This window comes from Metarhizium acridum (genome assembly GCF_019434415.1).
Source record: "Metarhizium acridum strain ARSEF 324 chromosome Unknown scaffold_29, whole genome shotgun sequence".
NCBI lineage: Eukaryota > Fungi > Ascomycota > Sordariomycetes > Hypocreales > Clavicipitaceae > Metarhizium > Metarhizium acridum.
Window position 1 is genome coordinate 1,460,397 of NW_027094017.1, and position 26,271 is coordinate 1,486,667.

The 26,271-nt window shown below is 50.2% G+C and overlaps 9 protein-coding genes across 11 annotated transcripts; 6 read left to right on the forward strand and 3 right to left on the reverse strand.

Annotated features, from left to right (window-relative positions):
* Window positions 1-1,401: 1,401 nt before the first annotated feature.
* Window positions 1,402-2,714, reverse strand: J3458_004519 (uncharacterized protein; the record flags this gene model as incomplete). Its single annotated transcript, XM_066118259.1, has 6 exons — window positions 1,402-1,425; window positions 1,513-1,736; window positions 1,791-2,001; window positions 2,063-2,106; window positions 2,163-2,486; window positions 2,552-2,714. The coding sequence occupies 6 exons, from the start codon at window positions 2,712-2,714 to the stop codon at window positions 1,402-1,404; spliced, it is 990 nt and encodes a 329-aa protein (XP_065976862.1).
* Window positions 2,715-3,271: 557 nt separating this feature from the next.
* Window positions 3,272-4,062, forward strand: J3458_004520 (uncharacterized protein; the record flags this gene model as incomplete). Its single annotated transcript, XM_007809287.2, has 2 exons — window positions 3,272-3,454; window positions 3,517-4,062. 2 exons carry the CDS (start codon window positions 3,272-3,274, stop codon window positions 4,060-4,062), a joined length of 729 nt encoding a protein of 242 aa, XP_007807478.2.
* A 95-nt stretch (window positions 4,063-4,157) lies between these two features.
* On the forward strand, window positions 4,158-4,829 carry J3458_004521 (uncharacterized protein; the record flags this gene model as incomplete). Its single annotated transcript, XM_066118260.1, has 1 exon — window positions 4,158-4,829. The coding sequence occupies one exon, from the start codon at window positions 4,158-4,160 to the stop codon at window positions 4,551-4,553; it is 396 nt and encodes a 131-aa protein (XP_065976863.1). The 3' UTR covers window positions 4,554-4,829.
* Window positions 4,830-5,460: 631 nt separating this feature from the next.
* J3458_004522 (uncharacterized protein) lies at window positions 5,461-6,208 on the forward strand. The gene is made up of 2 exons (XM_007809286.2): window positions 5,461-5,655; window positions 5,712-6,208. Exon 2 carries the CDS (start codon window positions 5,751-5,753, stop codon window positions 5,985-5,987), a length of 237 nt encoding a protein of 78 aa, XP_007807477.1. The 5' UTR covers window positions 5,461-5,655; window positions 5,712-5,750; the 3' UTR covers window positions 5,988-6,208.
* Window positions 6,209-6,649: 441 nt separating this feature from the next.
* J3458_004523 (uncharacterized protein) lies at window positions 6,650-7,693 on the forward strand (the record flags this gene model as incomplete). Its single annotated transcript, XM_007809285.2, has 1 exon — window positions 6,650-7,693. The coding sequence occupies one exon, from the start codon at window positions 6,650-6,652 to the stop codon at window positions 7,691-7,693; it is 1,044 nt and encodes a 347-aa protein (XP_007807476.1).
* Window positions 7,694-8,464: 771 nt separating this feature from the next.
* Window positions 8,465-9,132, reverse strand: J3458_004524 (uncharacterized protein; the record flags this gene model as incomplete). The annotated part of the gene is made up of 2 exons (XM_007809284.1): window positions 8,465-8,893; window positions 9,097-9,132. The coding sequence occupies 2 exons, from the start codon at window positions 9,130-9,132 to the stop codon at window positions 8,465-8,467; spliced, it is 465 nt and encodes a 154-aa protein (XP_007807475.1).
* A 2,781-nt stretch (window positions 9,133-11,913) lies between these two features.
* Window positions 11,914-15,554, forward strand: GSH1 (glutamate--cysteine ligase). 2 transcript variants are annotated; one of them, XM_066118261.1, is made up of 4 exons: window positions 11,914-12,536; window positions 12,598-12,752; window positions 12,825-13,533; window positions 13,623-15,554. In XM_066118261.1, exons 1-4 carry the CDS (start codon window positions 12,519-12,521, stop codon window positions 14,706-14,708), a joined length of 1,968 nt encoding a protein of 655 aa, XP_065976864.1. In that variant the 5' UTR covers window positions 11,914-12,518; the 3' UTR covers window positions 14,709-15,554. The 2 variants fall into 2 exon arrangements, with proteins under 2 accessions (XP_065976864.1, XP_065976865.1); XM_066118262.1 differs by having other exon boundaries at window positions 11,914-13,533.
* A 2,186-nt stretch (window positions 15,555-17,740) lies between these two features.
* Window positions 17,741-19,791, forward strand: J3458_004526 (uncharacterized protein). The gene is made up of 3 exons (XM_066118263.1): window positions 17,741-18,455; window positions 18,554-19,280; window positions 19,333-19,791. Exons 1-2 carry the CDS (start codon window positions 18,269-18,271, stop codon window positions 18,814-18,816), a joined length of 450 nt encoding a protein of 149 aa, XP_065976866.1. The 5' UTR covers window positions 17,741-18,268; the 3' UTR covers window positions 18,817-19,280; window positions 19,333-19,791.
* Window positions 19,792-22,546: 2,755 nt separating this feature from the next.
* J3458_004527 (uncharacterized protein) lies at window positions 22,547-25,303 on the reverse strand. 2 transcript variants are annotated; one of them, XM_066118264.1, is made up of 4 exons: window positions 24,814-25,303; window positions 23,812-24,718; window positions 23,426-23,740; window positions 22,547-23,365 (listed from the first exon to the last, which is right to left on the reverse strand). In XM_066118264.1, the coding sequence occupies exons 1-4, from the start codon at window positions 24,843-24,845 to the stop codon at window positions 23,186-23,188; spliced, it is 1,434 nt and encodes a 477-aa protein (XP_065976867.1). In that variant the 5' UTR covers window positions 24,846-25,303; the 3' UTR covers window positions 22,547-23,185. The 2 variants fall into 2 exon arrangements, with proteins under 2 accessions (XP_065976867.1, XP_007807473.2); XM_007809282.2 differs by having other exon boundaries at window positions 23,812-25,303.
* Window positions 25,304-26,271: the final 968 nt, after the last annotated feature.

Consider the following 26,271-nt stretch of genomic DNA (forward strand, 5'->3'; position numbering starts at 1 on the left):
TTGCTAGCCTTTGAAGGCCCTACAAATTTATCCCCTGTTATACCTAGCCAGAGTCCCTGAAACCCTTGCTAGGGCTCCCTTCAACCCTCGCCCTAGAAAAAGCAACCATTATGACCAACAGGGCCTTCCAACAGGGCCTTTTTGGAAGGCCCTGTTTATTCCAACACCTCGACGCAGACTTTGGCCTCCGATCGGGCTCTGTAATAAAAAGAAAACATCCGCCGGCAATCCTCTAAACATTTTGTCTGTATGCGTATTACAGCATCTTATTTTAATAGAGCGCGGGTAAAAACTCGGAGAAAAAAAAACCGTTAAAACACTTGAGGGTCTATGTGTAGTCGACGTTAACAGATCCCATGGTTTTACCATCGACTTCTAGGGAAAATGTCATGATCGCAGACTCAAGAGAGACTACAAGGTCATAATGCAACTCGTAGCTTTGGATACGTTAGCAAAACCATGACGTTTATAATGCAGAACGTTTGAGTGGCTGACATACTAAGTCACTCCATGCGGGTCTGATGGGAACATGAAATGCGTCAGTAAACGTTCGGTCAAGGAAAGGCACATATAGCAAACCTCTTTTTCGGATCAGATGGGATCTTGGTATGTTGGTCAGGTCAGATTGTACTGAGCAATTCACCCGCATATTTCTGGCCGCCGATGGATAGATCGGGGCCAAACTGAATTCTTCTGTAAGCGCTGATAACACTATTAAATAGTCTGGGTTGAAGCATACTGATCTTGGCATTCGTAAAGTCCATCATTGAAAATAAGCTCTGAATTCGTATATCCCTCATCCAAAGTTCTGAAAAAGGGAAACTTGATTTTTTGGTCTCGCTGGATATCTTCTCCCTTATTTATAAACCAAGTCATCTTTGACATAGATATTAGATTAAATGCTTGGAACGGCCGGAGCGCAAAGGTCAAAGTACTCACTTTGCTCACGCCAGTAGATCCATCTCGGCGGATAAACGTTGGCTGCCCCTCGTCTCCGACTGAACAGTACAGAGCATGCGCTATAACCCCGTAGTGTTTGGTTGCCGAGGTGCTTGTCACGCTAGCCTGGCCAGGAAGTTTGGAGAGAACGGCACCTCTATGACGGAATTATTAGTTATCTGGTCTGGCTTCTACACCTTCGCTCGGTGGGGAACTTGCTTCGCAATAGCAGCCCATGCGTCTTGTGGCTGAAGAACTTGAATATCTGGGAAACGGCTCCGGGCACGTAGCATGAGGTAACGACTGCTGCCGAAACCACCAACCAGCATGATTCCCTATCTGATGTCAGCTTCACCTTCCAAATGAGCACATTAACTTACTGAAACACCGGTGCCAAGGCGTTTGAGCTTTGACGCTTGCACTTGGAACTCTATCAGCCTCAAAACGTCTTCTATAAGGGGATCAAAAATCCGAGCTAGATCCGTCCTACCGATTGTCATCAAGGTTAGCGAGCATCCGCTATCATAAGATACGAGATACTACTTGCCCCGTCATCCTCCAGGTGTTGGATACCAGGCCGTTTTGTGGATCGTCTTCAAGAGCAGCCATGGGGAAGTTGACAAAATATTCTTCGTCAGGATCGCCTCTGAAGGCTCTCTTGACCTCCTGATCAAACTGCCTCTGGGCAATAGCCCAAGCCTTACTCTTCTTCAAAGGGAACCACTGCTCATCGCCAATGAGGTTTTGCACTGCTTGAGCAAAACGCTGATTCAGACCCATAGACCCAGCCATTCCTCCTGTAGCAACATGAGCCGCTGTCCATGAAGACTGACATTGTAGGTGGAACTTACCCGTCCCTGGAACTAGTTCTTTCACTTGCAGATTCGGTACGACCTGGTGCACCTCGTATGAGATAAGGTCGACTGTGCCGCCTCCAGCATCGCAAACTACAAACGCATCACCCTTTTTAATGGAGAAATCTAGCGTCTTCACAGTATATAATGCGGCCGCCTCAGGTTCTTTGATAAGCGTTACAGGGTGGATCCCAGCTTGTTTTGCGGCCTATTGAGACACCATTAACATCTGCCATCACGGCTCACGGTTCAGGAGAGTCTCATCTTACTAGCAGCGTGGCATTTTTGGCAGCATCCGACCAAACAGCTGGGACTTTAAAGAGTCAGAAAATGCTTGCCTTTACCTTGTAAAGAGTGATTGCTACTTACCAGAAAGCACAAATTGTTTGGAGCATAGATCCATATATGCCTTGGGCACAGTCTTGGAAATCTCGTCCAAGGCATGCTTGTAGATTGCTCTCATAAAATCTGCAGCGACTTGCACAGGTTGCTTGGGAAGCATCCTTATGTCTCTTTTAGTATTTGTGGAAGGCAGATACATTGGTCTCTCCTGCTCTGGGTCAAGGAGGAGCTTGATACCAATAATACCAGTGTCGAGTTCTTCAACAGATGCTCCCCATTTGAAAACACCGGGTTGTTGTTTGTCATAGGCAATGAGGGTAGGAATTTTTGGTACGGATATCCCATGATTTCCTATGGATTGAAGTGGGAATGAGTCAGAATGGTAGTTGATAGTGCGTGTTCTCGAGAGATTTTACCTGGCCAGTCCATGATTGCCGCTGGCTTTGCGTTGTCCTGATTCGCAAAACAAAATGCAACGCCAGAGTATGTGGTTCCGAAGTCCAGAGATATTACCAGCTTTTCATCTGACTCTGACACCGCAGAGCTAGTTATCTGCCCATCCTTGAGCTTTCTCACCATGGTTGATGGTATGAGGCGTCAAAAATGAAGTTGTGGGGGTTAGCTTGCATCCGAAGTACGAGGATTGCTGGTGCTCCAGATAGGAGAAACTTTCTTGCTTTTGGGAAAGCGATATCCCAGTAAGATGATTGCAGGGACGCTGGGAGAGAGAAAAATTTGATGTTTTATTTTTATTTGAAGAAACATAGTCTTACGCAGTACCGCGTTGGCACGTGGAATAAACGGCGCAGCAGTTGAACCAGGTCAGCTGATAGCAAACAGCTGGCAGCTGGCAGCTGGCAATGAATATTGACATTAAGCAAGCTTAGCTCATGCCCTAACTTGGCGGCTGCCAACTGGCATAGTAGTCAAGTGATGTTTTGAGATTTAAACGTAATCTGAGCATAATCTGAACGACCTTTGACCTGACATCTTTCGGCTCCGCACTCGCTTCTTTTACACTTGTTTATGAGTCACCTGTCTAGAGTTACTTTCCTTCCTCTAACACTACCTAGTTAGACTCTACTCGATTCTTCACACACATGTTTTGACCAGCCACGGACTTAGCTCACAGGACAATGGCAGTCCACCATTTCGAAAACGATCCCTCCGTCCCGGACACATTGGGAAAGAGAGAGGGCCAGGAATGTGATTCTACTGGTGAGGCTGTAGAAATAGGCTTCAATAATCTTGAATCGAAACTGGATACATATTTTGGCCAGGTTTTTGGCTGGTTCAAGAGACAAGACGCTTCTCAGGCAGTATGTGTCCACGAACCACGCTTGCCTTTTTAATCAGGGAAATCAGCTAATGAAGCACACAGACGGTGGATCGTTTGAAAAGCCAAAAAGCCGACTATGAAGCTCGAGTCTGTAGTCTCCAAGACCAGCTGAACAGATATAAGGATAAGAACTGGACCCTTCGTAATGAGGCCGAGAAACTGCGACGAATGTACTGTGAAAGCCAGGATGAGGTCGACAAACTGAAGGAAGAGAAAACTAGGCTCAGAAACGTCATCCTTAAGCAGACTGGAACTGAGAAAATCTCAGATGAAGAGATAAAGAAAATATTTACCAGCATCCGACAGAAAATCCAAGCATTTGCTCATAGCAAAGCCTTTTGTCTGGAGTGGAACGTCAGCGTCCCTTCACCATGCCACCATGAGTTGCACAAGTTTTGGGACACTTGGAATCATCTCTCTCTTGCTGATCGTGCTTTTGCAATGCGAGGGAGAATATTCACACTGGTTGTTGACCATATCCTTGGGCAGAATCTCTTCGGCATCCGTCCAACCAATCATCATGACCTTCAACAAATTGAGTCTTCACTCCAAGCGCTGGAGGCATTCATTTCTTCTTGCAAGGGTTAGTTTTATTAGTAAATTGCCAGAGTCTACGTACAGTGCTATAGCTAAAATAACTCTCAGTGCCAGCTGACGCCGTTGTGGATTGGAGACACGCCACGATGAAGGCAATTGAACAGAGCAAAGTCGACCATAATTGTACCAGCGAAGTTGAGCCTATGATCATGGGCTATTTTGCTTGCCTCATCCGACGAGGTCTAGACTCCGTGACGCTTCAAAAGCTCCATGATGATGTTCATGATATTTGTCAAGAGGCGTACGAACTACGTTTCCTCATGCGCAAGTCAAAGGACAATTACACCTGTGAAGGGTATGGCGATGGGACAAATGTCCACGACTGCGAAGCCGCTGTAGAGGTCCACGGAGTGCTGAATGGAGGTGACGAATCCAGTCGGGTTGCATTCACTATTTGCGGAGCATTGATCAAAAGCTCTGAGAATGGTGATATGGACCCTGTCGTGCTGGAGCGTGCGCATGTTATTGTCAAGCATGTTTGAGCCGCAGTTGGACAGCATCTCTTTCCACTAGGACTCGCTGTTCAAGGATTTTACAGATTGTGTAGCGCGTCTACTTTTATTTTTTCCTTTCTGCCATAACACCGGTCATTCGAGAATGTTTTGGGATCGACAGGTACGAAATCTCAAGTTCCCAAGCTAGGGCTATTTCAAGACCTCCTCGCCGTTTAGGGCCAATAGTTGAAGCTTGGTCGTTTATGAGTCGCCCGGAAATACTGTTATTTTGTAGCTAGCCGAGTGAATATACCAACAGGTTCATGATCAGAAACACATGCCTATATATGAATCCAAAAGGTCGCTGGCCAGGAAGCCAAGAGTCGTTACTCCAGTACGTATCTTCAAATGTGAATTCTCGCAATCCATTCAAGTGAAGCATGGGCGACTCTCTAGCCTATTCTCCCAGTCAGTAACTTGAAGAGCTTATCAAAACAGTGGCCTTGTTTTAATATCCCCGAGAACTGGGAACACAAGGAGTGGTACCACATCCAACATGGCCGGAGAGAGACTCCTGGTTTTCAGCCGTACGACCAAACTCCTCACGTACGCCGAGTTTACCTCCACAAGAAACCGACTGTTCCAGGTGTTATGCACACTATACATTTTGAAGGCTTTCAACTCAGCACCCTCTTGGAAATAAACCACTTCACTTGCCAGTCTTTAAACACTTCAGTCTTCTGCCAAAGTATATCACGGCTCCGAGGCTTCGAGACAATGCCGCTCCTCAAACTGAACTCCATGTGCCAAATCAAGACACATCTCATGCTCAATTCAACATCTCTAGTTCTCACTCGCAACCAAGCAGTGGACCTACCGGAGCTCTCCTCCGGCCACTGGGGAAACACCCGCTTCAATTCTCTGGAGACACCACACATCATTGACGTCAGCGGGGGGCAAACTGTAGGCAAACGTCACAATTGTCATGTAATAGAGCGCAAAAAAAGAAAAAAGAAACCATTTCGTCATATCCTCCCACCAAAGACTCCACATATAACTATGTACATATAAACAACAATTCGCTAAATGAGAGGAGACTTTTCTTGTTCCAACAATCACCCGTCCTGAGAGCATCATTCGGAAACGACCAGTAAGACCCCACGAGACCAGCACTCACAACACCACACTTACGCATAGCCTGTCTAGACAAAACGCCATCATAAACACACTCATAAAGAAGTCAAAATGCCCCAATCCAAGGCCGACAAGATTGCCGAGGTGCAAGCCAACCTCCCTCTTCCCGAGCAGCCGCCCACCGCTTCAGACTGGCAGTCTGCGGATGCGAGGAATGTCAACGTTGGTTCTGGTCGAACAGAGGCGCACATTGGAACCGACAAGGGTGCCGAGTCGGGATTGAGAGAGCCGGCAACCAAGGGAGATGACATGGACATGAGTGGTATTGGGAGAGAAGATGCGAAATGAAAATAGATGAGATGAGGGGATGAGTGTGGACGGATGAGAATTGATGAATGGAGTTACACTAGGCTGTTGCGAATATAACAGGGCAAAAGGTATTTGACCAGATCAGGTACCTGGCTAGCTATCAAATCACGCTATATACTATAATATATTATAGTATATCATAACATGTACTAAATTACTATTCTATACCTTTTTTTTTTAATTTCATATATTCTGCCCCAGACTGTAGTCTAGGTGAAAGGATAAGGCTTTAAGGGAGAGAATTGGTCAAGGGTTCTAAACCAGGCCGTTAAGATTAAATCCTGGGCTGCAACCCAAGTGCTTCGAAATGTCCTGCGTAATTTTAAAAAAAAATGGTGAAAAAGGAAAATAAGACAGACAAAATTAAAACGCTCTCAAAAATATCAAACTTTCAAGACCTACACCTCAACAGCTAACAATCACTGCCTTCCAATCCCCGACTCCTGATTGGCCCCGCAGCCAAGCTCCAAACCCACCCCCAAGCTCATCCCATCATCAAAACTTCATCCAGCCTCATCTCGCGACTTTACCCCGACGGCCAACGCCCTGCCTACCTCTCCAATAGGCTAGAAGAGAAAAGGGAGGGGGAAAAAACACCAATTACCAGCAACTAGTCTATGTTCCGTCGCCTCCTCAAAACCATGACCGAGTTCGCCCCCAAACGCCGCAAAACCGGCCCCAAGATCGGCACCCACAACGGGCACTTCCACGCCGACGAAGCGCTGGCAGTGCACATGCTGCGCATGCTCCCAACCTACCGCGACTCGCCGCTCGTCCGCACGCGCGACCCGGAGCTCCTCGCAGCCTGCCACACCGTCGTCGACGTCGGCGGCGAATACGACGCCCAGCGCAACCGCTACGACCACCACCAGCGCGGCTTCACCACCACCTTTCCCGGCCGCAGCACCAAGCTCTCCAGCGCGGGGCTCGTCTTCAAGCACTTTGGCAGGGCCATTGTCGCGCAGAGGCTGGGCGCCGGCGTCGCCGAGGACGCCCCCGAGGTCGAGCTGCTGCACAACAAGCTGTACGAGAGCTTCGTCGAGGCGCTGGACGCGCACGACAACGGCATCAGCGTCTACGACCCGGCCGGCCTTTCCGCCGCGGGGCTGGAGAAGCGCTACAGCGAGGGCGGCTTCACCCTGGGCGCCGTCGTGGGGCGGCTGAATCCCAACTGGAACGACGAGAAGCCCAGCGATCCCGTCGAGGCCCAGGCCGCCGAGGACGACCGGTTCAACAAGGCGAGTGAGCGCATCGGGGAGGAGTTTGAGCGCGACCTGGACTACTACGCCACGGCCTGGCTGCCGGCTCGGTCCATCGTCCAGGAAGCGTTCAACAAGAGGTCCGAGTTCGATCCCGAGGGGAGGGTGCTCGTGTTCGAGGGACAGAGCGTGCCGTGGAAGGACCACCTGTACACTTTGGAGGATGGCAAGCCCACGGTTCTATACGTCTTGTACCCAGAGTCGACTGCCCCGGGCGCCAAGTGGAGGATTCAGTGTGTGCCCGAGTCAAAGGATAGTTTTTTGAGTCGTAAGCCCCTGCCCGAGGCGTGGAGAGGCTTCCGCGACCAAGAGCTGGACGGTATTTCAGGCATTGAGGGCTGTGTATTTGTCCACGCCGCCGGCTTCATTGGCGGCAACAAGACATTTGAAGGTGTCAAGGAGATGGCTGTTAAGGCTCTGGCGTAGAATATCGCCTCGGGATACTGAAGAAAAAGGAAGGAAAGAAAAAAACCTCGGTCGTAATACATGGACACACAGCATTCGAAATTCGACCGAAATCTGATTCATAAACTCGTACTAACACATACATACTTGTGACCAGATATAGCCCAAGTTGGAAAGTGAATGACCGTGCCGTGTGCCGACAACCCTGATCTCGATGTACGCCGAGACCTAAGTTTGAGTTCAGATTGAGAAATACAGGTCATGCCTGGATACCGGAGTTCAAGCCCCCCCCCCCCTTTTTTTTTTTCCCTCCCCTACATCGAAACAATTTTACCACAGCCCATTGATGTTCCCTCTGTGACAAACAAAGTATAGCCCTTGAAACGCAACAACAGACAGCATACATATCAAACGGTTTGACAGATATTCGAACACTTCCATATAGTCAAGGCAGGCAAAACGGGGTAGTTCAATAGTCGGGATTTTCAACTTTTTTTCTCTCTTGATATCCTCATGAATAGAAGCGAAATCCGGCGGTTAGCACCAGTGCCATAACCCAACGCCAACTTTGCCAACCTATATGCGCAAAACCAACAGCAAGATAGCTAGTAATGGACAAAAAAAAAAGAAAAAGAAAAAGAAAAAGAAAAAGAAAAGAAAAAGAAAGGACAAGAAATGGCTAGTCGTGTCGTCTCAGACGTGGCACTGCGTAAAAGTATAACAGCTTCATGTTACGTACACCTCCCCCTCATGCTCTCTTCGTAAGTTGTGTGACTATCTCTTGTTCATGAACTATCGGCGAATCGGAATACCCTCGTTGGACTGCAGCGGTGCAGAGGTAATAGATACGTTCTCTTTATGGTTGGAAGGGATTGAATCATCTCCTGTGGAGGCGTCTTCTGCACTGGTCTCACGATGCAGGAAGCTACTCTCCTTGACCGGACTGCCCGCTTGGATGCCGGCGATGGAACCATGGTGACCGTGCTTTGGAATGCTCGCTCCATTATTGATGGGTGACGAAAGGTGGGGGATGTTTTCGGGGACGGGGTGTTGAGAGCCAACCGCACCGGCATCAACGCCATCGCCTTTGCCAGCCTTGGACATGGCGTAGTCGCCAGAGTCGAAGTATTTGCGGTCCTTGAGGTGCTTCGCGAAGTGATCGGATCGGGAGGGTAGTTTGCCGTACAGCCGGAAGAGGCGCTGTTCCTCAGGAGAGAGCGACTTGGGTTAAATTATCCGTTAGCAGTTGACTCCAAGGATACAAAGGAACTCGCAAGGCAGGCCCAAGGCCTTCTGCAAGCCATGACGTGTTGTGCGATTTGAAGAAAACGTCATGTTGTGCAGGAGAGCGGGGTGACGATGAAACATGGCAGCACCGGTCAGGAGTAGCATGGCAATTGTGGGATGGCTCGACTGATGCTTACCTTGACGTCGACTTTGTTCTTCTGATGAGGGTTCATGGTGATAAATGGCGGTTGTTCTCGTGGAATATTCTTCTAGAGCTCGTATTGTACGTAGTTGCAACGAAACCGTATGCCAGGCGTGTCCGTCCGTGTCCGCCAAGATGGTTTGTTAAGTCAGGTGTGTTGTGGCAGCAGGCAACGCTTTTGAGAGCTACCGAGCTGCGGAAACAGCAGTCGCAGAAACTCGGAGAGATACCAGGATAGAGTATCAAAAAGTTCAAATTCACCTTGGCAAGTGTTTGATTTGGGATGTTTTGGTTTCAAAAGAATTTGTCGGGATGGAGGATCGGTGATATGCCGAGAGGGGAGACTGTTTGTAGTCCAGACATGATTCGCCGGCGAGACGTACAACATGGTCAAGCGGGTGTGTGTGGTTGGGCAGAACCCGGTTGGCATGGAGCACTGAACTATCTATCACCTTGGCCAGGGAAGGGAAGGCACGACTGGAGTCGACTGGTGGGTGTAGCAGGCACAGTAACAGTGGCAGCGGGGTGGTCAGCAGTTCCATTGCCGTAGGCTATGCTGTCATGGCACCAGACCACGTAGTACCCTCGCAACCTCGGAGCAAGGAGCTGGGGCAAGGACTGCACAACTAAACAGAGGAAAGAGCATTGGGCATGGAGTTCCCCGCCTCACATCGAGCCATGCAACATTGAACACAGAGCAGCAGAGAATCAGAGCAACTGCACACACCAAGCCACCCAAGATACTACGTAACTCCCGTTCCAAATCACCAAGGTTTTGGCCCTCCCACTCCCAGGCGACCACACCATCGTTCACTTGCCGACACTACGTTGCTTTTAGCCGTCTGGAAGGGGGTGCACATCAAGTCAAGTATGGCCTGTGGCCCGTAAGCTCTGCTTGATTTGCAATGCTCGAATCCTGGCCGCAGTCTGCATGGTAGGGTACAAATACTGTCTCCAATATTTCGTTCGTACCTTGATCATATTGCATAACAAGAATTCAAAACAGGCAGGAATCTGTCCAGGTACGAGACGCTAATTAGAGACAGTCAATGCTTATGCCGTGGACACAAAGAACTGGGCAGCCTAATGGGCGCAATCATGTAACGCATAAGTGATGCTCCATACTAATCAGATTGTTGGCTCTCTCATCACGCCCTCATCCAGCATGAGCATGTCACGCAGTCAAAACAACCCAATACAAAATGCGAGGCTCCCCGTTAGTGAAAGTCATCGCCGCCAGCTTATACCACTTCCCTCGAGCTCCTTTTCCATCTGTCCACCACCATCAGCGATGCATACATTCATCATTCTTATCTCTGGATCTGCTCAGCTTCGCATGTGGGGTAGGCACGCGGGATCTAAGAATCAGTTAGTTGCCTGAGCTGTTGTCGCGCCACTCAGTCTGGCTGGTCTCTGCTCCCATCCGGGTGACATGGATGATCATCGCCAACATTCGGACCAAGTCGTCATTCTAGGTAATCGAATATATATCGACAAGCTAATATCTTACAGTGTCCGAGAATTGGTGTTGTGAGGTGCGTTGTGCTCCGCTATAGCCAACCATGTCAACCGGTTTTAATTCCGTTTACGCAGTGTAGAGCTAGAGCGTACAGATTGAGTTTGCGCCACAGTCAGCCCAGCTTCTGATAGGTTCATATCAATAACGGGACTACTTCATTTGCCGGTTCGCCATCCGTCGATCAGCTTGACATTTCTCCACGAACTTACGGGATGTGTGTGATCCAGCAAAGTAGGCGGCGCCCAAACAAAAGGCTCGAGGCTGTACTGTAAAGAGTCTGGTGGATTCTTGTGTCCAGGCTCGTTTTTGCGGGGTTCTGGCTGTCGACATTGACGATCACATATCGGCGCCCTTCGGCGACTCTGTTAGGGCCTTGGGGCCACCCAGCCAAACCACTGTGCTGACAGTCTTCTGAGCATGCCAGGGACTTGTGCAGGAGCACAAGACGAGGCGGTCATTCGTGCTGTATAGAAAACAGGTAAGAAAAGGTTCACGCGAAATGGCGTTGCATGGTTCATTAGCACCTGGACCCCGGCCACTGATCTCTGGCCGTCAATCACGACATCGCGACATCACCAGGTGCATGCAATTGCGACACCGGTTCGTCGGGCGGTCGGCCAAGGATGATGGGAACCAGATGCGCAGTCAAAGAAAGTCTTAGTTACCACGGCTTTGTTACAGAATAGAGGCCACAATGATAAATGTTTGCCATGGCCTTTTCATCATATTCAAATGAAAAGCAACTCGCACGATGCAACGGGCCGTGGCAAGTTAAACAGACCGGACATACAAGATTGAAGCCAGCTGCGCATGACGTGCTTTTTTGCGCCACAGTCTGCAGCCATTTGCTTGCTGCTGATTGTCGACAATATGCAGGTTAAACCTTGAACGTCTAGATACCGTCAGTTTTTGGCATTGCATAAATCGCAAATCCCCTCGCCCAGTCTCGCGTGCCTGACTTGAGCTATTCCCCTCTCGTCCTCCCGACCGACCCCTGTGGCCCTATGTCCGCAAGCGATATCAATATTTCTTACTCGATAGCCAGTTATGGTGGCCTGGTTCGGGCAACTCACTCCTAGGATTTCTAAGCATCTGCCAACTCCCCCATTGCGACAAGTGGATTGCAGACTGAGGAGCTCCACTTCGAGGTCCAAGTTCGGTGTGAAGGCGGGTGGTGCCTTGAGGAATATTATTAGAGTTTTTATTTTTTTATTTTTCATATTCGTTCCGGCTCGTCGCTCAGAGCCTCAGACGCTGACCATCGGAATTGAATTTCAACAGTGCGGCCCTTACTGGAAGTGAGATCAGAGTTCCTTCCACGATAGATACATGGGCTAATTTGGGGTGGGACACTCAATTTTGCGGGGACAAAGTGAGAATCTCATTCCGGCGCTTCCTCTTTTCAAGCCATGGGAATCGTCAGGGCCTCATTGCGCAGATATAACTAGTGACTCTCAGAGAACCGTCCTTTCGACCATATCGCATTGCCACAGCCAAGCAGCCCATGCATATCACGAGGCGACGCATCCGGGAGCACACATCACGCTCATATCAGCGTCACCCCACCATCACCTGGATCTTTCCTCAAACATCGGCGCAAAAGCCCTCGCCATCTCATCTAAGTATACAGCATGGGTCTTTTGTAAGTCTCCAATCGGAATCTCGGCAAGGTGGCATTGCAGCATTGGCAGCACTAATACGGGAGTAAAAGAGCCCTTGGAACTGCGCTGGAATGGCCGGAGGCAAAGAAGCGAGCCGACCAGGTTAGAGAATGGGGGATCCAGGTTTGTTGTCGTCCCGGCCGCATCCTCCCATGGAGCGTCGTCCTTTGCGCTGACACTTCCGGTCAGCAACTTCTCGAGATATGGAACAAGGCCAAGGGAAACGAGAGAAATGCCATGCTATGGGGGGATGAGGTGAGATTATCCAAATAGCACGCCACACCACCCTTCGTTTCCCAAAGCTAACCTCTTCAAGGTCGAGTATCTGGTCGTCACGTACAGCAAGGACGAAGAAAAGGTACTGCTATCTCTCAGACAGGCTCAGATTCTGGAGGCACTGGCCGCCGATAAGGAACTGGCCAAGGAGGGCTGCGTCCCGGCTTTACTGGATGGTCCCATAGAAAAGCCCAAGTGAGTATACACCGCACTCGATATGTGTCACGATATCGTAGTTGACACTGGATTTTGTTGTTTGTCGCGCAGATCCCATCCGCTCCCCGTCTTCCACCCGGAGTTTGGTCGGTTCATGCTTGAAGCCACACCGGGAAAACCATGGGGCATTGGCTTTAAGGAACTGCTTGATGTCGAGCCTGATATGAAGCTCCGTCGCAAGATCGCCAAAGATCACATGTTGTCTAAGGAGCACCCCATTACTTTGACGACTTTCCCGCAAATAGGAGTTCCAGGACAATTCACGGACCCCTATTATCCCCCGTCTGGATCAAAACTTCGGTCCCAGTTTGTTCCGGACGAAATCGCCAATCCTCATATTCGATTCCCTACCCTGGCTGCCAATATCAGATGGCGCCGTGGTCGCAAGGTGCAAGTGAATGTACCCGTATTCCACGACAAGAACACACCAACGCCTTGGAAGGACCCGACTGTCAACTACGATCTTCACAACTGGCCCGAGGATGACGATGTGCGAAATGGTGCCGCTCCCGATGACTTCATTCACATGGACGCCATGGCATTTGGCATGGGCAGTTGTTGTCTCCAGATTACGTTCCAAGCAAAGAACATCACCGAAGGCAGACAAATGTACGACCAGCTCAGTCCACTGGGACCAATCATGCTGGCTTTGACTGCTGCTACACCAATATACAAGGGATTTTTAGCCAATACAGATGTCCGGTGGAACCAAATCAGCCGTGCAGTTGACTGTAGAACACCCGAGGAATTAGGAGAAAAGGTATTCAATACCACACCGGCCGCTCATGTACAGATGACGACCAATATTTATCACATGATAATCAACCCGGGCTAACATTTTGCATGCAGCCACTCAAGAATGACCGGTGGAGAATACCCAAATCGCGCTATGCGTCCAACTCGACTTACATTTCTACAGACCCCAGGCTCCGTCCAGAATACATGGACCCGGACCTGGTAATTGACCCCAAGATCAAGGCCAAGCTCATAGACGGGGGAATGGATGACCTCCTCGCCACCCACTTTGCGCACCTATTCATCCGAGATCCAATTGTCGTATTTGAAGAGGACCTCCAGGAACTCGATCTCAACAAGACAGACCACTTTGAGAACATCCAGTCCACCAACTGGCAACACATGCGATTCAAGCCACCGCCAGCCGAAAACAACATTGGCTGGCGCGTCGAGTTCCGTCCCATGGAGATCCAGATCACTGATTTCGAAAACGCCGCCTTCTCCATCTTCATGGTGCTCGTCACCCGCGCCATGCTCTCCTTCGACCTCAACTTCTACATCCCCATCAAGAAAGTGGACGAGAACATGGAGCGCGCCCACGGCGTCGACGCCGTCCTAAAGGAGAGGTTCTACTTCCGCAGCAACCCCTTCCCCCTGCGTCCGTCCCGCGCCAATACCGCCTTTGGCGAGGAAAGCCGGCCCGGGTCCGCTATGCCCAGCCGCAGCGGCTCGCCAGGCCTGCCCGTCGACGATGAATACGCGGAGATGTCCATTGATGAAATCATTAATGGCTCTGCCGACGGTGGCTTCCCGGGCCTGATCCCTATCGTTGAAAGCTACCTTGACAGCGTCAACGTCGACGTCGAAACCCGTTGCCAGCTGGCAACCTACCTATCGCTCATTAGCAAAAGAGCCAGCGGCGAACTCGACACCACAGCCCGCTGGATACGGAACTTTGTCGCCGCCCACCCGCGCTACAAGCACGACAGTGTGGTAGACGATGCCATTACCCACGATCTCATCGGCGCCGTCATCGCCATAGGCGAGCGCGAGAGCGCCGGCAAGAACTTTGCCGGCCTTGGGATTCACGGCCTCCCGAGGCTTTTGGGTCGTTTCAGAGGTGGGTGCGGCCAGGAGGACACTGTGACGAATGGAGAGAATGGTAATGGCGGTCCTCTTGCTGCCGAGTATGAAAGTTGAGAACGGGTCGCGGAAGAGGAAAAGCGAGTGGATAGATGGAGAAAAGGAAGCCTCTAGGAGAGCGTAGCGTGCTAACCCCCCCTTCTCTTTCCACGTAGTAGGATGATAATGGGATATGATTGGCGGTTAACTGATATACGTAGGTTACTATAACCGATGTAATACACACTGTAGATATTGCACAGATCTCCAGCAGTTGGTCCGCCCAGTCGCAAACCAAGATGATATCACGCCAAAGATAGACATGACTAGTGATTTCTAGAGACAACCGATAGGAGTAGTACTTATATTTGCATAAATTCGTGCCATTATTTATATTATTTTGCTCCTGCAACACCTATCCCCATTCCCTCCAAGTCCGTGATGACGGGGAAAGTTCACCATATGCCAAGTGTTGCAGATTTGCCCTTCCAAGAATAACTTCAAGCGTTCACAAGAGCACCTACGCCTTACTAACCAATTTTTTTCCGATTTGCCCGGTTGAAAGTCGATATAAACAGACGGCAAAAAAGTGAGACGTGGACAACTGACCCGACCCGAAGCAGCATTTGCGGCAGGCACTGCAAGGAACAAGCTTGTGCATACGCCTAGCATGAGACCAACTACTCTTTCTCAATCTCCAGAGTTGCCGTGAATAATGCAGAGCGCATTGAACCAGGGCCGCCGCCATCCCAGTGCCCGCATTGTAGTAACTGCATTTTAGAAGCAGCGCGGCATCCACACTATAGCTCCCGCAATTCCCATGCTTTAGCGAACATGACTTTTTTGAAAGGGTGGGGTCCATAAGGTCTTCAACAAGAAGCTCAAAGCCAAATATATGACGCTCTTGCTCCCAGAGAGTTTCGGTGGCCGTTGGCTTTCAGTTTCGATGAATATAGTTTTCATTGTGTCACGTGTCCCTGATATCTGGTAGCCGGGGCTGTTGGAAACCAGCATGTTCATTCTAGTCGTTGATTGCGGCACGTATTATGGACTGCGTAGCCAAAGTATGGTGCTCAAGCGGTGTATTGTATACCTCTGGTCTTCTAGCAACCTGCTCTACCAGCCGTCAATACGCCAGCTCAAGAGCACGACGACAGGGTAGTCGTTTGGACAGCTTCGGGGGGGAATTGCCCTCCCGGATTATTGTCACGAGGAGACCATACCGGTTATAACATGTGCTGACATGGGCGATTTTGATAGCAAGAAAGAGCTAGGGAAGCAACCACTAGTGCCACCAGGTCAACTCTACGACTCTCTGCAGGACGCAGCTCTTCCCATACCTAGCCAAGTATGTACTGCCGATATATATCTGTAGGAGCTTCAGATTCGGATTCGCCAGGTATTTGCCAGAACTGCGATATTAAACATAGAACGACATCTTTCAACATTCTCCAAAACCTGACCAGTTACTTGTCGAAGCTTCTAAACGTAGCGGACGAGAGGGATCGTCTCGACAATGGTTACTGATGCCTGGTATGTATCCAGGCGTGCAAGTGTCGATTATGGAACCACATGATACTGTGGTATTTTTATTAAGGGAAAAAGCCTTGCTCACACTGCCGGCAAAGCCCAGGGATCATATCTTCGATTATATTCGCGTTAGAGGACTCAAAGCTTGACCCGGTTATGGTTAAGTCGTTTATCATTCTATTTGCGTATAATAGGAGCCGGGGTGCGGAGTATGCAGTATATTGTGAAGACCGGCATAAATTGACTCCAACGGCGACGGAACCGCTTATCAGAGTAGACAATATTTTGCGGGAACCGGGGTAATTTGCCCGGCTCACAAAGCGCTGCTTCGAGTTGAATTATGCTCTACAAAGCGGAAGGGAGACTTGCAGGTCCTGCGTAGCGACGCTTTGTCCAATCTGCAAGCACACTCGTGTCTTTTAGAACAGCCCTCTTATTCAGGGAGCAATCCAACGCCACATGAGCTTCCATCAGGGAACGGACCTTTTTCGACTACGAATTACTCCATAAATATCTTATTATCGCTTGTAACTGCCCAAATGGGTAGTCCACTTACTTCCATAGTACCTCAAATATGTACAGTGACTTCATGGCCCTACTCCATACTTCCCGTCTGAGATGCCTCAACCTGCCTCCACATGCGGGCTGTGCTTTTCTCTGTCTATCTCCAGGACTTGAACCGTTCATGTTGGCTGTGATGTTTGGGTGTGTAGGACAGACAGAAGACAAGTGCAGTTCGCCCCATCGCGCATGTAGGCTGACCCTCAATCATTGCGCACCCGGTTTTGAGTTTGGTGTTCATTGATTCCACGAGTCGTGACTCAGGCAGACATGCGCTTGAGAGGCATAATAAGGGTTTTGTGAGACATGTGAGCGGCAAGAGGGAATCGAAAGCCGGACCCTTTCGCTCCACAAAGAGGGACTTTGCTTTTGCGCGTCTCCTACCATGAGATCCGGCTGTTTTGCTTCCCCCCTGGACCACTGTTTATTAGTAATATGCAGGCCGGGGAAAACCAATCCACAATACCTACTCCGTACTCGTTCGTACACAGTCAGTCCACCGAGCAAAGATTCCAGATTCTTGTTCTCTCCGCTCGGGCTCGGGGTCCGCGGCTGAGAAATCTTTACTTACCCACGCTGCCTGGCTGGCCCAATCTCTGGTTTGTCAAATATTTGTCCCGTCACCACCACGTATAGATATCTGACATCATTTTTTGTACGAGGCGGGCCAGAGAGTGTCGGTGAGTCGTCGAACGCTTTGACTGACACTCCCTCGCCCAGAGTACGAAGGCATCCATCAGGCATCACACGAAAATCGTCCGAGGGCCTGAAAAATCTGCAGACACACCCTACGCCCCTCCACTCCGTATGGTTCTTTCTCCACAACTAGGATCGGCCCAGGGTGGCTGTGTTCTCGGCTGTGTGTTCGATGTGAGAGGGAGATCTGATCTGACGATTGAGTAAGACGCCGCTAAACTACATTAGGACGTGGGTGAACCTCGGCCCTGGGACCCTGGTGCGACTGGGTAAGTTATTTTGTGCGTGTTGAGATGAACGCGGGTCACACACCTAGCCCAGCACACTTTACTCATGCCATGTGCTAATACTTCCGATACTGATCTATAGAGCTGGCTGGGTACTCTGTGCTCAGTATTCCGTCCTCGGCTACTTACCGGCCCCCGGGGGGGTTTGTAGTAGGCCAACCGAAATCGGTTTGCTGCGAGGCGAACTGTGGGCAATGATGAAGTGTTTCGGGATAGCACCAAGTGAACGACGCTTCAGTCTGAACGTTAGATGTCGAGCCACGATCCTGCACGAAAAAGCCCTCAATTCTGAAGTCCATGTCGAAGTTGATGCAGTCCATAACACATAAACCATGTGCTCGAATTCCTGTGAGCTCTCGAGCACGAAACACGGAACCTTGACAACTTGACAAGGAGGCGGCAGCCATCCCCTTCCTTCCTTCTCTCCCGGCCAGCAAGGCAACAAGGCATAAGGAACCTGCGAGGTAGTCAAACAACCCCTCCCTTTCTTAACCTCTTCTCCCGCACGCGGCACGGCATTTTCGTCACAGAAGAGTTGGAATTTAGATACACCAGATCAATCGCATGAGTCCTTCCGGTGCCGGTATGAGACAAGTCCGTCGCATCCAGCCATCATCTGAGTTAATCTCACTTCCCATGTGCGTCCGTCGCCGAAACACGTCGTCCATTTTTCGCCTGGCTTGTCGCCACACCCCCGTATCCCTTGGCAGAATACTCTCTCTGGGAGCCCACGCTACTCAGAGGTCAAAAGGTCTGGTAGTTAGGATTTGTCTTGCCATAAGCCTACCATTACTTGCAATGCCTGCATTCAGCAGCACCATTCGAGGTTCCGTACTCACCATTCTATAGATCATGTCGTAACTCCAGCGTTTGTATATGGCCATCAACTCATTGTGTACGAAAATGCTGCATATTGTGTGGACTCGCTACTTCAAATCAATTCCTTGCAATGCGCTCGAGCCCGATCATGCTTCGGAATGAGTATCACAAGACCAACCCGATATTTGGCAAAGGAAGTAACCTGCCTGACAGTTCAAGCCCTTAGCAGGACATCGGCTACTCCCTGTCGTTCAAAAAGCAACGAAGATCACGACTCAGAAAATATTCAGTGACATTGAGGGATTTTAACCGCCCTCTAGCCATCCTGACCATTCCGCCCTCAACGGCCTGTTTCGATCGGCGACGAAAGGACTTCATGACGTTTGATGGTAATCTACCTAGGCAGAGGGTTTGAATTCCCGCATCGCACTGTCATGGCTGAGACATGAGAAGCCACAAAACAAGGAACGAGGACCGCGAAACTACGCAATCTAGCACGCCACAGTTTTCGAACAAGCCTGCGATTTTATTTCTATTTTTGGTATATTTGTTAATATCCCAGAAGCAAGCATGATGGGTTACTTGCAATTGAGTGGCCACAACAACTGGACAACCACTCCGTTCCCAGTCAACTGACAGGTTGGCGGAGCAAGATCATTCATCATCCATGACGTTTTATCGGCTCAACTGGCCATTCTCGGATTCAACGTCTCACCTGCATGAAGCCAGGCATCTAAACCCCGAGACCGGATGGAAGGTGAGAATCCCGAGCCAAAACATGTCCGAGACCTCGACTTACACTGCTCCAGACCCAGATCTGGCTAATTATCCGCTTCTCGCATCAAATGTGTCTCAAGACTAAACCGCGGCAGCACTTGCCATTTTTATCAACATTTTTCGGTCATGTAAATGATGAGCAATGGATCTCTACACCATGATGTCGAATTTATTGTTTTCAACTTGACAGTAGTCACCAGGCCAACTGGCAATAACACTGACCAAAACCGCGGCATGGAAGCAGTACAATCCAAGAGTCCTGTAGCAATGGAAAACTATATATTTCCAGCAACCCAGGGGCGCGAGATCTCCCGCATGGCAATATATTAGATGCAAAGAGGGTCAATGGAAAAGTTATGCCCCAGATCCCTACCATAAGCCATCGGGCGCGTGGATATGCCCAAATGAACTAGCCAAATACCGACGCTACGCGGAACGGGTACTTTCTTTTTAGGTTTGGCTGTGTGTCACCGACGCAGTGGCATCGTTGAGGACAAATGATGATCGTGTCCTTCAAGGGGCCCTGTACGACACCCATACAGGGCAAGCGATCTCCGATACTAGACAAGATGTGCCTGCTTGCATTCATGTTTCTGATATACCTCACTGAGGAGGTCTCAAAAACAGGACTCGACTGCTCTCGGTTCAGATTTGTGATGTTTCTCAATAAGCAGATTATCATTCACTAATCAACGCCATGTTCAAAACCAACACGGTCCAAGCATTGAGTTTGATGACAAAGCTGCAGTAGCCATTCAAATTCGAACACACAACAGCATGAATGAACTTTACAGTTGTTCCAAACTCAAGGCGGTTTGACATGCCATACATGAAGCTGAGCTTGTGAGACTACAACCACATGTCTACATGCTTACAAGGATGCTCAAAGCCGTGTCATTCCATTGAAGGAACACAGGATCTCTCACCGACATGACACGGTCATTTTATCCGAGCAATATTGAGATCTACAGCCACCTCTGCTATTCGCTCCAGGGTACTCCGTACCTGGCAATAACACGACATTTTGGAGCTTGGGTCAACTACCAGTTCATGTTCTCGACGACCAACAGACACTCAATAGTGGACCCCCGTTCTCCCAGTCCATCGGCCAGGGAGGCATCGGTTGCCGGCATGCCGGGCTGTCTGGTACGGCCGATGGTTCAAGAGCCAAGGCGCAAGGCATCCGCCATCTCGGAATTGACTATATGAAGAATAAGTCTCAACACTGATGAGAGGTGTAACATGTGCGACATGGAATATGTGCTTGCTGTGTTATATGCTCGTATGGCGTGCAGCCAGAATGCACGTTGTTGCGGCCCCTCACATCAGGGCTGTTGTGACTCTGCCAGCCATGCGTAAGATGTGACAAGTCTCTCTTTGCAAACGTTTGTCACTTGCATCAATCACGACATGCTCGTCGCCTATTGGCTTCGTGTCTGGAATCCTTTGACTCCCCCACTCGCCTTCTATCCAGCCCCGGCAGCAACAGCGTCTGTTCAGGGTGCCAAACCAGGGCTTACTGAGTACAGGGTACTTGGATAAAACTTGGCCAGCCAGAACCAGACAATTCAGGCTACGTCGTCCACACTATGCATAATTGCCGCACGTCATGGCCCGTCGGCGGAAGACAAAACCAGAAACGGTCCGTCTGAACATCGGCGACCTGAATATCAAAAGCAGCCAACATCAACACATGATCTTGTTAGGATCCCGAGGCTCCACCTCGAGGAATCTCGGGATTGAAAGATCCAAGGATAACCAAGTTACATCTCGGTCAAAAGGAGGGCATTTGAGATAGTCAGGGCTTCCTTGGTCCTCGTCCTGATGCCCGTTGTCAGACTCTTTCGGGTCCTTGATCGTCGCAGTCCAAGAACGCAAGGCAAGGCGCAGCTAACCTCGTACAGAAATACCGAGCGCGCTACCGACTTTGGCTCCCCATTTTGCCGCTCGCCATGTCCCAAGGGCTGGAAGCTAGCGGGAAATCTGTGCACATAAGACGATACGAGATCCACCACGAATAGCTTGTGTTTCTTATTTCGGTTTTATTTTCTTGAGAAGAAAAAAAGCCCCCAATCACCGTGAGAGAGGAAACACGCCGAAAATCCTTCCCCCCTTCTTTCTCCTTGATCCGCAGAGACGATATCTGAGTAATCAAAATGACACAATTTATTGTAAATAATGCACTTCGTTTTCTTTTGCCCCTTATCTCTACCAAAGTCTAGTTGCCATCCGATAATGGTTGGTGCCGTCTAACAACAGTCAATTTTCATAATAGACTTGCACAAGGCGCAAATGACCTCCACAGCACACAAGATTCAGGTTCTACAAACTCGCGGCGTCGTCGTAGCCTCCGTTCCGATGCGCGGGTTCGTCACATCTTGCATCTCTACCAGGCCGGAGGTTTTTCGAAAGCACAGACTCTTCTTGGTCCATTAAACTGAGTCAATTCTCATGGAGCATGGGCTCCGTGCTAGAAGCCGTTGATTTAGCACACTCTCCTTACCCCGGAAAGACGAAAGTGCCAAGCAACAATAGCTCCACAATGAAACCCGCTCGACCATTCGAACAGATACTAAGTCCGATACGGATTGGATTGTCCGCCTCCTCATCTACGTGAATGTATAATTATAGCACTATCTACCTACCTGGGTAGGTAGGTAGGTAGTCACTAGTGGCAGCGCTCAAACCCCCCTTCTACAAAGACGATCTCTCTACGCCTCCTTTGGGCTTTTGCTTTGATTCCAGTCTTCATGTACGCCTAACCGGAATCGTACGCCACATTTCGTTTGGCGTGCTTTGCACTGTTTTCTACGCCGTCATTCCCCTAACTGCTTGCTGTGCTTTGGCAAAAAATCCCCGAGGTCAAGATAATACTACACGAGACGAGGGACGTGGCAATGCCCCCGACAGCCCGACCAACAACAGCTTATGTTTCTCAAATTCCAATACCCCTGCTAGTTAACAGTTCCAGTTGGTCGCAGCTTATGTACCCAACAGCAATAAGGCCCAATTCCACCACTTGTGATGGAGAGAGCATAGGTCAGTCCAATGCCAAGGTCTGGCAAAGACGCGAAAGAAGAAAAATGGCCCTCTAAGCCAGCTGAGGGATTGCCAGCGTCAATCTGACGGGTATCTTCCCCGGGCATGTTGCACATATTGTGAGACAGATTTTACGTTCCAACGTGTCCACACTGCCCATGGGAGGTTGGTCGGTTGTTTTACACCAGTGAACCCGGTCAGACAGATAGTGAATCGATACTCCGTAGTGGTATTCTGCTGTACTCTTTTGAAGCTATTCTCTCATCATTCCACTGTCCAGCCTGTCTGTACAGGCATTACTACTAGGTGAGTATAACATGTCTTTGTCTAAACAAGTCCAGCCCATACCCCGTCGCTGCTCAAATCAAAACGATGAGACAGTCATAATCTGCACCAAAATATTCCAGATACAACAACGCCAATAATGCCAGTTATCCACCTCCGAACTAAAAAAAGAAATGCCCGAGGTATCCGAGGTTTTCAAAACCTATATACAAAACAACAAAATGTGTGATTCAAAGTCGAGACACAAGCAACAAAACCTAGCAAGAAAAAGCAACGTTGGTAGCCGGAAGAAAGCACATTCCATCCGGTCCTAGAATAGTGGCACAGGGCCGCATCAGGATCAGCGCTACGCCAGTATCCTGTCGCTCAGAGATCAAACTGGCAGGCCCGAACCCTTGTCCTACCATCCCTGCAGCGGAACAAGAAGATGTTGATCATTTATGAGATGTAAAACTAAAACGTCGCCGTACAATTTCTCATTTGTCGTAGAAGCCGTCAACATGGCGATTGTATGCGCCCAGGAAAAAGGATATTGGAATCCCTCACGTAGATGCCGTCAACTTAATTTCTATCCTCAGGTTTCGGACGCAGAGATCGGGCTTCTAGCTGTCGTTTCCGTTCGAGCTTGGCATAATGAAGACCACAGGCATTGCAGAGAGTTCTAGCACCATCAGGTCCTCTTCTCCACTCGGGGGTATCAATCCTGTTGCAGCTGTGACATCGGCCAGGTGGTGCAGCCCGCTGTAGATGCTATTAGTTTTACCATGGAAATACAACTGTTCGAAGAAATAGGTCACTTACCCCGCGACGCTTCTTGACCTCCGTCATGGTGTACTGAGCCTTCATTCCGTTGTCGTACATCGGCACATCTTGATGCTCCTCGAATGCCCCTTTGATTTTGGTGCCTTCCCTAGCCCTCTCGTTTTGGATAGATACCTGAACAGCATCCCTGACTTGCTCCAAGCACCGTTTAATTATGTCGATATTCCCCAGCATATCGTTGACTTCCCGCTCAGTGGGTAATCGCTCGGGAAGTGGGTGAGAACCGTGCTGTTCCTGCGCAATTCGTCCATAGGCTTCAGCAAAGTTGAAGATAGTTCGCGAGGCAGAGCCAGTCTATTTGTTCAAATCAAACGCATTAGTGTCTATTCAAGTTTTATTGAACAGGTGATGATGTTCCAACATACATGGCTGAGAGCTTCCTGGTAGTTCCACGGCTCAAAGTGTCGAGTCGGAGCGGGTTCGAACCTCGGCCGACTAGGATACTCGGCTTCCTCATGTCGTACAGGCTGTCCACGAGAATCATATTGACCAGGGGCCGGCGGTACGGCATGCCTAGGTGAAATCGGATACGTAGGCAGAGGGACTTGGCCGGGAGGGAGATGCCCCGCAGGATAAGGATGCGACGTGGGCGGTGGTGGATGACCATACGCTCCATTGGAAGCTTGAGCATCCGACTGTTGTTGAGATTCAGCAAGGCGGTGTTGCGGAAAGTCAGGCTTTGTAGGAGGAGTTTGCCGGCGGTCAGAAACAGGTGGCAAGCTGTGTCGACCGTTGAACGGAGGTCGCGGAGAATCGGCGAATGCAGGCAAGTTTTCTTGTCGAGGAGGATATGTTGACGATGTGTGCAGCTGTTGAGGCGAATGCTTCTCAGGTTCAGAAAATGAGCGAGGAGCAGGTGTGAAAGGTGAGGGCAGGCCAGAACCAGGCTGCAAATTCGGCTGGGTTGGAGGGGGGTACTGGCCCGGCCTAGTCCCAGATATAACCTCAGAAATAGATGGCAGAGATTGTCGACCAGGCTGTTCCTTGTCGTCAGAAGGTCTGCGGTGCTCGCTAGAGATCATGTTGCTGCCAGAGTTTGACGGTGGTGGCGGCGCTGTTCCGGTCTGATGTTGTGGATAGCTAGAGTATGAAGAGGACTGAGGGTAGTGAGAGCTTGGTGCGAGGACTGTGGCCGTGGCCATGACGTGCTGTTCTTGATACCGCCTTTCCAGGTGTTCTCGCGGAGATTGATATGAGCTTGGCGGGGCCGAAGGAGACGGCTGATGGTGTCGCTGGTGTTGTTCCGTGATAATGGCAGAATTTGGATGGACACTATAGACGACAAGTCTGTTAACAATGCAAAGAGGGGCAAACACGAGATGCAAAGAGTGGCGGCTAGTGAAGGCAGTCTCGTATGTAAAACGCACCTTGAGCGGGATCCAGAGTCACCTGGTTCCATAGCGCGCGTGGCAAGGGACCAAGGAGGATCTGGAAAGTTATGACCGTAGACACATCGGGCTGCGGCCAAGGATAATGCACTTGTCTCGACGTCGGGTAAAATGGACAAGAGCAAGAGCGGAATGGGGACGTTGGTGACCGGTAGGAAGTACAGCCGCGAAATCCAGAATCGGCATAGAAGTTTTTCCTACCTCGGAGGGTGGGAAGGGGATGAGGCTGCTCATATAACGAGGGTAGGAGGAGACAGACGGATAAAAAGAAGAAGGGAATAATAGCAATATAACAATAAAAAGTACCGATACCAGCAAGCCACCTAAGGCCCGGGTTAGACTGGGGCAAGGTTGAAGGAGATCTGACGCGATGGGCACTACCTCGTGGTGGCGTTGGCGAGGATGGCACTGGGGCAGACAGGGTCGGCCCAGCCAGCCAAACTCAGCACTCAGCTTGATCCAAAGCCCAGAGACTATTACTCCGTCCACACGTATGTACACCTATTACATAGGGGAGAGGTCCACGTCCACAGAGCCACAGAGCCAGAGAGCCATTGAGCAACAAACTGCCAGCCGACAAGGGTTTGGCAACGCCGGTAGGGTAGGGTGGGCTTGGGCTTTTGGCTGGGTCCTAGTCGAATAATGAGATGGGCGAAGTGGAGTCCTCAGATGAGAGAGATCCGCGGCACTGGATTGTGCTTGTCTCTGCGCTTTGGGGGGCGCTGCTAGCGAGTTTGGCTTGGTAGCCGGGGCCGCGATACAACGTGGGAGGGCGATGGTGGAGGTGCGCCAGAGTCATCACTAGCCCGGGCTGGGAGGGCGTGCGACCACCAGCAGGACCCCAGAGGTGGCGTGCGTGTAGGAATCGATCCATTGACGACATGGGGGTCAAAATATGGAGTCGGGAAACCACCCAGCGCCAGGAGTCCCAGAGTCGTAACGATCACGATGGCCACTTGAGAGGCGTGCAGGATCGAATGAGCCGCCCTTCTGGCGCTCTTCAAACGCACGCCAGCCTACGAATCGAGCCAAGCCCCGTTTGACCGCCGGTGGCCCGGTGGCACGGCCAACATTGAAGGCCAGCTTCGCACCCCGCGCCCTTGGCTCTCGGGGAACTGGAATGTCGGGATGGGACGCCTGAGCTTTGAGCGTCGCGTGTAAGGATCAGCGGTCGCGCTAACTAAGAATGCTGTCGTGACAATAACGGCAGGCTCGGTCAACTAACTGGTGGCTCGCTCGGTGGGCAAGGGATAAGCCGACGGTTATATAGATTCGTGCTTCTAGAGGGCTTCTGATGGCGGTCCAAGTGGGACGAGAGTTGATGCTGTGGGTGCGGCAAATGGATGATCCATCCAGGTTGTCAGTTTGCGAGATTGTCGAGCCTAAAAGTGGGTGGCGGATGGTTGAGAAATAAGACGACACGCGGTGCTTGGGCTC